The 13,087-nt window shown below is 37.3% G+C and overlaps 1 protein-coding gene across 10 annotated transcripts in view; it reads right to left on the bottom strand.

Annotated features, from left to right (window-relative positions):
- LOC146331157 (band 4.1-like protein 1) overlaps positions 1–13,087 on the bottom strand; it is a 150,287-nt gene that overhangs the window by 25,116 nt on the left and 112,084 nt on the right. For 8 of the 10 annotated variants that reach the window (XM_084727501.1, XM_084727490.1, XM_084727536.1 and 5 more), the window contains 4 exons: positions 12,210–12,433; positions 11,742–11,777; positions 9,901–9,945; positions 3,578–3,721 (listed from right to left, as the gene is read on the bottom strand). In XM_084727501.1, the coding sequence (XP_084583627.1) occupies positions 3,578–3,721; positions 9,901–9,945; positions 11,742–11,777; positions 12,210–12,433 (449 nt within the window). The remainder of the gene's footprint in view (positions 1–3,577; positions 3,722–9,900; positions 9,946–11,741; positions 11,778–12,209; positions 12,434–13,087) is intronic. The other 2 variants (XM_084727510.1, XM_084727519.1) reach the window with 2 other exon arrangements.

Genomic DNA, 13,087 nt, shown 5'->3' with positions numbered 1-13,087 from the left:
AATTTTACCTGGAGTGAGACACACAGCAGATTACATTTTCTGCAGGAGACACCGTTTGACATTCTATGGGCATAATCTGATCATGCCAGACGGCAGATGAGAGATTGTCTTAAGACAGCTTAGGTACCGGGAAAGAACAGAACCATCCTATCGGAAGACTACAATCTCCATCTTCAAAAGCCTAATTACCAAAATGTGATCAAAGCTTGAGAGCTTTCGTGATCCGGCATAAAGAAAACTGTGTCACTGTTAGGCAATCAAGCCAAAAAAAAAAAACCTGGTAATTATTTCTCAAGTGCCTCACACTGAGTAAATCTCAAAAAACATCTTGAAACTAATCTCATCAAGATGCTTCCTTCTGTGCTACTTGTCAGTCATCTTCAAGTACCTCAGAGATATTGTCTGAATTATTCTGGTGCACCAGAGAGAGGCAGGATGCACTTCATTATACACCGCTTAAAATAAACAGCACATTTTTTATGTTTGTTCCTATGAGCAGTGGTGTCTTTGCACAGGAGAGATATGTTTGAATTGCCTGTGGGAGAGAAATTAAACTACCATAACTACCTTCACTAAACAGGCTCATGTGCTTTTTTGGTGTCACTTTCTATACAGGTCATGTCTATAATGCATAAGAAGCACATTTATAGGACATTATAATCAGTGTCGTGCATAAACGCACTAAAAGAGCAGTGTTCATTGAACATGCTCATATATTTGGTGAACTGAACGGATCAGTTTGCGATCAGTGAATGTGAACATGGGCATCAGTCATTCCTGAGTGCAACAACAGCGCACACATCATTATGGACAGAAATTTCAAGGCGATATAAAAACATGGTTGGTTGAGCATGTGGCATGAAGTGTATGAACCACACTCCAGACTGGGGATTCTGTTACAATGACAAAAAGGACAAACAGATGTGCATCATATTCACTTGTCTCCCTCTTCATCTCCTTGCAGTTCTCATGCATTCTGGTGCATTCAATTTAAACTGGTTGTTTGGAAGTCGGAATTTCGACCTGTCAGCTGAGGAAATTAGTGATCCTGCCCATTCAATATTCATGTTTTAATACAAAAACATGAAAAAATGTTTTAATACAAAAACATGAATATTGCATACCATTTTGTAAGATATTATACAGACCAGTGTCCCTGGTAGGAGGAGCTTTTATCTAAATTACATGAATTAAATAAAAAAAAAAAAAAAGAAAACTGAAGAATTGAAAGTGAGCTAGTTCACTTTTGGAACTGTGAACTTGAAACTCTGAGCTAGCTCTTTCTAAGTGTGACCTTAACAACACTGATTATAATACATTTATTGATTATAATACAGACGCCATTTACAAGGGGGTTTTATACCCCTTTAAAGTTGAGGCTGGGGGTGCAGCGAACCCACAATCTTGAGGTAAAGCAGAGAAAAATGCAGTTATAAAATAGTCATAGATAAATAAATTGAAATTGGTTTTGACAGGAGAGGAAAATAAAGTCATAGCATGATGCTATATTATTCTTGAGATCTAATATTCATGCAGGCTGGTGTTTGTTTTGTTGCTCTTATGCGTTACCAGCCGAGCACACCGAGCACTTTAATTAATTAGTTAACAAGCTAAAGTGCCATGAATTCAAATACCTCTGATCATTAATGCACTTAATACAGTAACTTCTGTCTCTATCATCTAAATGAGACACACAACACAATGTCTGCAACCAGCTTTGTGTGGAAATACTTCAAATTATCAAACAATGGAGATGTAAACTGTGTGCTGCGCTGGAGGGATAAAAGCCGCTGGACTGAGGCTGCAACTGCAACGTTTGAAATATCAGACAAAATTCCAGGTGAAGCCCAAAGTTTCAAGAACACTGGATTCATACTTCATCCAAAACACATCTTGTTGAAATACTGCAAAATCCACAGGATTTACCTTCAGCAGTTGGCTGAGCAAAAAGCACCCCTCACTGAAGAAAGACGCATAAATCTCCTGAAGAATCCATCCGAAGCCTCACACAAAGTGAGTGAAAACTTTTTTAGGGTTTTACTTTTTAACTTTCAGAGATCATTAACTTTATTAAGCGACTATGTTGAACATTGAAGCTCACACAGTGCGAGCCATCCACTGTGCTCAGCAGCCTCTGAACGCGAATGGAACGTGGAATTGATTTCAGTTTGATATCATGACTTTAAGAACACCAAATGGCTTGTTTTAACAAATTTCATTAGTTTAAAGTATGAACAGTTATAAAATCTCACTTTCATAAGGCTGCCCAGTCATCCAGTGACAGATCACAGACTGAACTTAGCATTTCATCCCTGCATGCAGCTGCAGCAAAGGTCGAGCTGCACACAGCCTTAACAGTTCATATTATGTTCATTATAATGTTGAAATGACATTCTTCTGCCTCAGTAATAATTGTTAATACCACCACATAACAGACTAAAGTGGTCATGTGGTCAAAACACGTAATCTTCAATAAAATATTAGTCCCTCACTTCATCACATCTTAACATTATATGGGCCGATATTTTTTGCCCCTCCAATGTTCAACTCGAGTCAGCGCCCATGTTTACCAGGCTATATAAAACTCTTCATATATGTTTATAAGCATAAAGTGACACCAATGTTTGGAAGAAGAATCTGAGTCCTTTTGTTACACAGCACATTATAACTACCATAACTTTAACCACTTATAAAGAAACAGAGAACTGCGCTAACATATCAAAAAAAATTATAACTTCCAGTTTTCTGAAATGGAATAATGTCTTATTACACCATAACATGACTATGTGAGCTTTAAGTTGTGACAGTGCTGTATAAGAATATTAGCAACTGTATGATGTTCATAAGATATTATTCAATTTTAGAAAGGTAGAATTATTAATCTGTTATGATACATTAGAGCAGTTATAAAGTTGTAATGCCTTGTGTAACCCAGGAGTCAAATTCTTCTTTCAAACACTGCTGTCACTTTGGTATGGAGGTATAAAGTAGGTAAAAGGGTTATTTGCTATTGTACAGTATGATGTTTATGTTACGATATGTTACAGCAGTCCTCTATGTGTCTTCTAACTGTCTATAACGCATTATGAATGCTGACCTTAATACTATGTTATTTCCACTGCTTATAATACTTTATAAACCTTGTTATAAGTTGTCAGACAACATGATTATAAAAATTTATAAAATTTATTAAGTTTTATAAATGTATTATAATGACTTATGAATGTCCTTATAATGCATTATAGACATGACCTTCATAGAAGTATTTTTTTTTTTTTTTTTTTTTACAGTCATACCAGTATATCTTCAGACTTGAATTATTCAAAGACTATGAAAAGAGCACACAAAAAAATTGCAGAACGAGCATCTCCATGTGACAGAATATGACCTGTTTTCACTCAAGTCAAGCAGCAAAAAGAGGAATTCAAAAAGACAGCGTCCAGACAGGAATATCAATGCACTTTAATGGAATGTCAAGCATCAGAGGTCGCTGAATTTGAAATATTGACCATAGTGGACCTTCAACCTACCCCCCCCCCCCTTCCTCCTCCTCCCATTAGCCTAAGCCCCTACTCACAGCCTTCTTCTCTGGCGTGCCTGTTGGGGAGGTGGCTGACAGACGCTTCTCGCGGTTCATCAGCTTGGGCTCCCTCAGGGTTCTCTTCAGCTCGTTGATGCTGGCCTGGTGCTTCAGCAAGACGTCCTGAGACTTATCCAGAAACTGAGGGGGGAGAATGCGCAGGAAGGAAGAAAGAAAACAAGACGGGGAGAGAAAAGGGAATGCATTAGCAGGACGTCAACATCATCTTCAGCAGCAGCGCTCGCACCAACACATCTGATATGCATGACTGAACGGGACGTGGGATAATACTGCATATACACAAGAGAAGATGGGATGTTACACTTCTGTTAACTGCAGAATATGCTAGTATTTGTGTTGTACTTCTGTAGCACATGAAGAGGAATGTCATTTAAGATGCTGTTGAGGCTCACAGAAAACAAAAGCAATTATAGTTACAACTGAATTAGTTTTTAACACACAAATGAACACGAAAACCAAAGCACTCACTGCAAAGTAGATGAACAAAGAAATGAATGTGCAACATCTATTAACCTCGTTGGATAATTAAACGTCTGCATTTGCTTTGTTTGTTATTATGACAGCTGCTGGTGGAAAATAATTTTCTACATTTAGAAACAGAACTTTATTTTAGTACAGTCTTGAATATTGCCATTTTCTGCCACTTTATACTGCTACTCCAATACATTTCAGAGGGTCGTTTACATACTTTTTACTCAATTACGTTAATTTTATGGTAGCTTAGCCCACTAGTTACATTACATGTTTCAAAAATGTCCCATCTTAAAACAATATTCTGGTCCCCATATATACATTAAGACATTTTTTTTGTAAAGAAATTAAACAACTAATCATACTCCTGTGATTTCTATACAGGTCATGTCTATAATTCATTGTAAATGCATTCATAAGACATTATAATGAATTTATAAGGCGTTTACAAGTGTTAACAGTCATTCATGACAACTCACAACAAGGTTGATAAATGAACATGATGTACACAGTACATAATGTATTATAAGTTCAACATTCATAATACTTTATACCTCCATGCCAAATTGACTCCTGTAACTTTAGCCAGTTATAAAGATACATAGAGAAATACTCTAAAGTATCATTCATTCATTCATTTTCTGTAAGGGTTGCGGGGCTGCTGGAGTTTATCCCAGCTGACATTGGGCGAGAGGCGGGGTTCACCCTGGACAAGTCACCAGTTCATCGCAGGGCTGACACATAGACAGACAACCACTCACACTCACATTCATACCTACGGGCAATTTAGAGTCACCAATTAACCTAACATGCATGTCTTTGGACTGTGGGAGGAAGCAGGAGAACCCGGAGAGAACCCACGCAGACACAGGGAGAACATGCAAACTCTGCACAGAAAGAGGCCGGGGAGCTGGGGGATTGAACTCAGGACCTTCTTGCTGTGAGGCGGCAGTGCTAACCACTGCACCACCGACCCTAAAGTATCAAAACAGATAATAAATTCTAATTCCTGGACATGGAATAATGTCTTATAAACATCGAGAATATGCCACTGCATGATTTTGTGACAGCAACAGCACTATATAAAGTTACTAGCAATTGTACAATGTTTATAAGACATTATTACATTATTACATTCTCTATGTGTCTTTATAACTGGCTTAAGTTACAACGTATAAAGCGTTATGAATGCTGAACCTACAATACACCATGTCCACAACTATTAAAACTTAATCAACTTGTTATAAGTTGTCAGGCATGATTAAGCATAAAGCATAAAAAATTATGTGCTTATAACGCATTATAGATATGACCGTCACAGAATGTGTTATCCAAAAAAGCACATGAGCATGATTAGTGATTGTTTAATTTCTTTCTTACAGGCAGCTCAAACATTTATATACTGTGCAAAGAATATTACTTTTCACAGGAACAAAAAAATAAAAATAACAAAAATCTGCAGTTTTTCTAATAGAAAAGCGGTATTAGTGGTTGATAGACTTTATTATAGACCGTCACCATTCAAAATGCTTTATACCTTGTAACTTTGACCATCTATAAAGATACACAGAAAACGTATCATTAAAAAAATGTAATTCTAAGTTTCTAAAATGTTGTTTAAAGATCAACAATTGCTGGTAACCTTATACACTGCTGTCACTTTACAGTTAATTATAATAACCATAACTTTAGCTAGTTAAAAAGACACATCAAGTTGAAGCTATCACATGACTTTGTGATCTTTAAGTAATCATGACCAATGGTGGTGGAAAATAAACTTTGTACATTTACTTTAGTACTGTATTTTAGTACAATTTTGAGCATGAGCATTTTCAGCTACTGCTACTCCAGTTCATTTCAGAGGGACCTTTACATACTTTTTACTCAATTACATTTATCTTGAGACAACTATAGTTACTAGTTACTTTACAAGTTAAGGGATAGGTTTAAAAAAACATCTTAGAGGTATATATGTATAAAAATAGTTTTTGCATTCTGTAACCATCCCCTCAAATTGACCATTAAGAGATCCCTTCCTAATGTCCTCATTTTTATTGGTTGTGGACAAAATATACAGTCCTCCTTCTGTGCATAAAGGTATTCCAAAGTTTATCTGAATGTTATTTGAGGCTTATGCAAATCTAGTTGGTATTTTCCAACATTACTGACCTTTAAGAGCACAATTCCCTTTTTGTTTTGCTATCTCTGCACTGTATCTTAACAAGGAAGCACAGTCTGGGGAAACGGAAAGTCAATCTTATACTAAAAAGACTTAAGAAGATACCAACTGGATTTGTCTGATTCATACTGATGAAGGCTCAAATTAAGTACAGATAAAGTTCAGGGTGTATTTTAAAGCCAGGACTGTGGAATTTGTCCCTCATCTCTTCTCCTTGAAGCAAATTAGGAAATGATCTCTTCACAGCCAGTATGAACAGAAGGAATGATTACAGGAGAAAAAAAACTCTTAAAACACAAATGAAAAACTGTGAATCCATCCTTTCAGATTTTACATAAAAAACAGCCTGTTCTCACTTCCAGCCCATTAAATATGGCATTATTATTAGTGTTAACTTGTCTGTGGAGCCTCACATGTGCAAAACTGACACTAGAGGGATTGTAGTTTGAACTGCTGCCATATTTGATGAGCTGGGAGTGAAAATGCTGATAAAATACAGTCCACTGCTAGAAATGAAGCCAGTGGTTCCTGACCTTTTGTGACCCCTTGTAAGAAAGTGTTTAGTCTGAGCACAGTTAACATTTTAGATGTCTATGAGTTGTGAGCAGCTCAACCAAACATCTGGAGACTTTTCAACTCGTAATTTCTCAGATAATGAGGCCACGTGATTTCAGAATATCCAGTGTTTCACAGCAAGGCAAGGATTAGAGAAAAGTCTAAAAAATTGAACACATATTTGTGGACAATACCTCAGAATGATCTGGTTCAGGTTGGGAACCACTACAAGCTGAGCTACAGCTGTAAAATGTGACTTGAGGATTGATGCATCAGCACTAACAATCTAATAATATATAATATATTAATATGTAATCAGGGTTGGGAGGGTTACTTTAAAAATGTATTCTGATACAGTTACTAATTACCTGTTAAAATATAGCCAGTAATGTAATTCAAGTATCACAAAATTAAAGTCATATAACTTGATTACTTTGCATAATTGATTATTTAATCCTGTCACAATCTTGTCACTTGAAAAATATGTGTAGACCCTTTTTCAAGTCTTTCCTGTAATGATTATTTTCATTATTTATCAATCTGTAAATCCTTTCCTCAATGAATCGATTGGTTGTTTGGTCAATAAAATACCAGGAAGTGATGGAAAAAGCCCAGGATGACGTCCTCGAATGCCTTGTTCGCAAAAATACTCAGTTTACTGCCAGAGAGAATTAAAGAAAGCAGAAAATATTCACATTTTAGATCCTGAAATTGGAGAATTTGCCTTTTTTACATTAAAAATGACTCAAATTATTTAATTAATTATTAAACTAGACATAAATTAATGTAATAGTTGATTAACAACAGATTAATTGTTGTTGATTAAGTGCTTTATGGTCGTTGTTAGGTTTATTAGTTTGTGCAGCTGTTCCCTTCTTGCAATTTATTGATTGATTGATTGATTTAAAGACAAAAAATCAAAGTTTTCACCCAGTGAAGCATTGTCTCACTAGAGACCATGATAATGAATCACCAACTGTGCAGGATGCATGGTAACATGTCATATCAATAATTCCCATTTTTACTAAATGTAACTGTAATCTGATTACATCTTCTTTATCTGTAACTGTACTATAATACAGTTAACTTTTTTATACTTTTTGTAACACTACAGGTCAAAAGTTTGGAAGCAAGATCAAATTTGTACAAAAAAAGATCATAGTTTAATCGGTATACTTTGCAACAAAATAAATATGACTACTATATAAAGAGTCACTTATAGGAATACATTTTACTGTAATTATCGGGTATTTGGGTTTTTCTTGCTTAGACTTTGCTTTCTTCAAAGTAACCTCCTCTGGCTTTAACAACAGCATGGCATATACGAGGCATTCGTTCCACAAGTTCTTTACAGTATGTGCCAGGAATTGCATTCCAAGTTTTCTTAAGTGAAAACGATTTGAACCAAATAGTTCAAACTTGCTTTCGTCAGTGCAGAGAACTTTTTCCAGTCATCATAGGTCCAATTTTTGTGTGCTTTTGCTCACTCATATCTCTTTTTCTTGTTCTGTGGACAAAGTAGTGTTTTTTTGCAGATACACAACCCCTCAGGCCAGTCTTTCTCAAATGTCTTTTCACAGTTGTCAGAAATATGGGTTTTGACCTTGCCATGCTGATTTCCTCCATTATTTGTGGTGCTGTTTTTCACCGATCTCTCTTACTGGTGACAATGATATGTTTATCCTCTGCTTTTGTGGTAACTCTCTTTCTTCCAGACCTTTTTCTATCATCATAACTTCCAGTTTCTTCTAGTCTCTTCAGGGTGTAGTGAACTCCTTTGTCGGACACCATTAGGCGTTTTGCAATTTCTCTTTCAGTGCATTCTTCTTTCCTCAATGTACAAATCTGTACTCTTGTTTCTTTACTCAGCTGTTTCTTTCTAGCCATTTCTGCGGTACTTTATCAGAGATATGAACACAGTTGAGATTTATTGGGATTTTTGTATGCAAACTCTCAGAAGCCAAAGAGCTAAAGTGAATAATGCAAACTGTGATTTGTTTGTTACTTTTTCACTGAAGTTGTGACTCTTGCAAACCTTCTCGACCCTAAAACTAAGCCCTTCTTTTCTTTTGTTAACATTTATTCAGCAATCGTCTGGTAACATCAATGTATACCTAAAGGTAAATTGAGGAAAATGGTGCATAACAATGAAAGCAAAGTCTGATCATGCAGTAAATACATTCCAAAATCCATATAATTCATACTGGTTTTTAAGGAAGGTATTGTGAACAGAAACTTGAAGTTGCTTCCAAACTTTTGGCCTGTAGTGTACATGTAATCCATTGCTCCCCAAGCCTGTATGTAACAATGTAAAGTGACTTAAGTAGGGAAGGGACAATGTGGTCAACATATGCAGTCACAATCTTTTCAACTGTACATTTATTCGTCTTTGTCATAAAATATGCATTCTTAATTTTTATGTTTGTGTTTTATTTTATTCTATGTTTTTCTATTAAATCCTCTCATCATCTTGTTTTACAGGTAGATTGTTACATAAAAAAAGTTAAATAAAATAAAATAAAAATGTGACATTTAAATAAAGTGCAAATGTCTGAACTAATTTGGACAAATATCCCATATTACCTAAGTTGGCCACAGACAGAATACTGCAATGGAAAGAACTAATCAGAGGCCTGCAGATCTAGACTGAACATCTTTCAGTCATAGGGGCTATATTTTTGCTGGATGAGTACCTTTTTAGTATTTCAAGTATATTTAGCTGATAATACTACTATACTTTTACTAAGTGGGTATTTTTAAAGGGTACAAGTACTTCTTCCACTACTAGATAGAATATTCCAAGAAGTGAGAAACATGCACTGATGCTTTATAGGTACTTAAGGAGGGAGAAGAGCTCATTTCTATCTATATCACTGGAGACTCTCAGAGCTACATCCTCAAGTATTCTCCCCGCTGCCAGATGCTTCAAATCTCTATGACATTTCCATAGAAATATAAAAATATCAACTGAACCGAGATGGTGGCTGCAGGCAAACCTCAATCTGCAAAAAACCCCGAAGACTAAGATAGAGGTGCAGAGGAACAGCGGCACACACGACAAAAAAGCACAAGGGCTGAAGACAGGAACCTGTACCTCCTGTTTGTGACGAGGAGTGGTCTCCTGGTCCAACTGAGAGAGCTGAGTTGGGGCGGGAGAATGGGGCGAGCACAGGAGGGGTCAGAGGTGGAGAGTGCAGGGTCAGAGAGTGCAGGAACAAGGTCAGATGCAGAGACAGGGTGGTAGAAGGTAAGTCAGTCAGAGGACAGGCAGGCAGACAGATAGGGCCGCTTGTTATCATGCCGAGACAGATTTGGAAATTTCTTGAAAATACATCCCAGTAAACATTTTGGACTTTATTGGATTGTGATATGGCATGCTAATATGATCAGTATAAAAGTGGAGTTTTTTTTGTAGCATAACTGCTCTTACTTTCCTTAAGTCCCGCCCCCCTATTGCTCTGTGTTCCAATAACAGTTGAGCAAGCTTGGTATGTGACTGAAAATCGGTCAACTTTCTCCTTTCCTGCTTCCTATACTTAGATTATCTGTGCCAAGGCTACTCAGTTGATGGCCCGTGGGCTGAATCTGGCCTTTTAAAAACCTCAATCCAAACTCAAAAATGAAAAAATATAAATAAATAATTTCTTCAAATGAGAGAGGCTAATTGGCTAGTTCATTGGCTATGTCCGTTGTTAGGCACAGAGAGACTGATTTAATCAAAATGTTTTGATTTTGGCTGTTTAAAAGTCAAACTAAATTAAAAAGATATTAAATGCAACATTATGTTTATTAAAACTACAAGCTACTTCTAATCTAAGATTACAGGGTTGATTTTTTTTCCATGTACTTTTTTACATTTATACATTTTTTCAATTGTAAAAATAATAAAAAAAAATAGCTGTATTGTTTTACACGTTTAAATTTGTAGCTTTATAGGTCAGACAAACAGGAAATAAATGCCCAGCCCCTTGGGACTTACGATTTTTTTCAGATCTGGCTGGGGGACCTGTAAGAGGTCAATCAATTATTAGCTGGCTAGTTACATCTCGTTTTGCATAGCTAGAGCTATCTCTACATTATCATTCTGCTTTAGGGAAAAAAACACCCTGGCTTGTTTGTATTTCTCTAAACCAATCACAATCGTCTCGGGTGGTGCAAAGCCCAGGTTGCAGTGATGGTGAAAATAATGTTGGGGTTGAACTCGTTTTAGTGTTTTGTTGTTGTTTCCCAGGGACTTAAATGCAGATAGAGGATGTGGCAATTCAGACTGAAAGAAGCTGTGCAGTGGCAGGCTTATACCCACAGAGTGCATCTGATGAGTCAGATTAAGTTACATCTGACAGGTAATGTTAGCAAAACATGTTATCTAGCTAGTTAGCTGGTGTTTTGGTAACATTAGTGAACTTGTACTTGTTATCATCTTCAGGATTTGTTTTTCTTCCAGCTTTTTAACTACATAAACTAATTAGGCTACAGGAAACAGGAACAAAGGTGGTTGACCGACATTCCACTGCGTATTGAGCTTGATTAACTGTTATTGGAGCACAGAGTGAAGGGGGTGGAACTTGGGAAGTGCCAAGTGTGAAATCAAGACACAATTTCTTATATCAGCTTTTTGGGCAGCTCATATTGTGAAAATTCTGCACTTCAGTTGAAACCCCATTGGACCAATCAACGTCTGTCAAATGTTTGCTGGGATGGTAAACTATGACAGATAAGTCCAGACACAACTTTTGCAGCATCCCTTGCTTATATGGTGCAATGCAGCACAGTTTCTTCTATGATAACAGTGTTGACTGCCACAGTTTGACAGTACAGGACAGGCAGACACAATGAGATACAAATAGACAGATATACTTAGAAAAAGAAATAGCGATGGATGGAAAAAGACAGGAATATAGACAGACAGAGACCAAATCACCAGACACCAAATACCTCCTGTTTACTGTCAACTGGTGACCCAGCCTCCTCCTTATCGCCAGCAAGAGTTAAAAAAAGAAAAAGCATGTTAGCGACAGAGAGCTAGGCTTGAGTTTGCATATCTCAGCATAATGAGGAAGGGTTAAAAACTGTAAAGCTGTCAGCGGGATTTATGAGCAGTGCAGTGTAAGCATATAAGCCTGAGTGAATAGGAGTGAAAGGAGAAGAGTTAGTAAATGCTAAACCCACTAAAGCCACCACAGCGTTATAGCCCTGCTGGATAAGCCTGAATTGGCCTGGGAAGTTTTTTCCTGCACCTGTACATAAGTAGCACCCCTGCAGTCCATACCATCTCCCTGCACCAAGGTCAGAGTTGTTTTCAAGTTGACTAAAGATCTATACTTTTTGGGCCTTTCATAATTCTAACATGAACAAACCAATTTTAGCACAGTGGAAATGTATGTGTCAGGAAATCTTTACTACCATGATCTCTTTCTTTCTGCTTGGAGTGATGTTGCCATCTTGGTCTTTGTCCGCCTCCTTGCCCTGCTCCTGGTCCTTGTCCTCCTCGTCCTGCTCCAAACTGGGCTCCAGCTCCGTCTCCTGCTCATCCACAGAGGGGCTGTGGAGGCGACGCTGCTCGCTGATGCTGCGGTGGGACAGGCCATCGTGGTTCTCACACATGGACGATACTGGTCGTGAGAACTCTGCCGGCGACAAGGGTTGAATTATTGCAAGAGATGAGTCAGGGTTCAACTGATATGAGGTTTGAAAGCAGTAGTTTGACATTTTGGGAAATACGCTAAAAGGGTACGATCCAGGGGAGGAATTTCATGGAGGCCATGTAGGCTATGGCCGCTGTGGCCTTCAGTTTGGTCCTATGCCCCCTCAAAAAATTATCTGCGCTGAGGCCACAGTGGGCTTGATGCCTGCCCTCACTGTCTCAGCTAATTTCACCATTTTCTCCTCTGTCTCTGTCCTGTCAGTACAATTTTAAACACCAGGGTTTTTTTGTTGAGATTCTAGATTCTTATTAGGCAACATCAAGTGAAACCCAGCACAAATAACCACCAGTGGGTTTGATTTCTAGCCTGTTATGAAGTGCTACAGTTTGATAAATTAAAGGAACTTAGCATAAAATGATACACATTTCTTGTATATGCCTTCAACATAGTTGATTCAGTGGCATGACAAGAGATGTAAGCCTAACGAGCATTATAGCCTAATGTTTGTAACATTAATGTTAACAAATGTTAGTACCCTCTCCTTAAACAAGTCCAGTGAATTAGTCCAGGGCAAAGCATTTTGAACTTCTCACTCAGGAACTTGTGAATGATAATATATTAAGGTTTTGAAATTAT

The sequence above is a fragment of the Lutjanus erythropterus genome, chromosome 2 (genome assembly GCF_056507025.1).
Source record: "Lutjanus erythropterus isolate fLutEry1 chromosome 2, fLutEry1.hap2, whole genome shotgun sequence".
Lineage (NCBI taxonomy): Eukaryota > Metazoa > Chordata > Actinopteri > Lutjaniformes > Lutjanidae > Lutjanus > Lutjanus erythropterus.
This window is presented reverse-complemented; position numbering and strand designations above follow the sequence as displayed.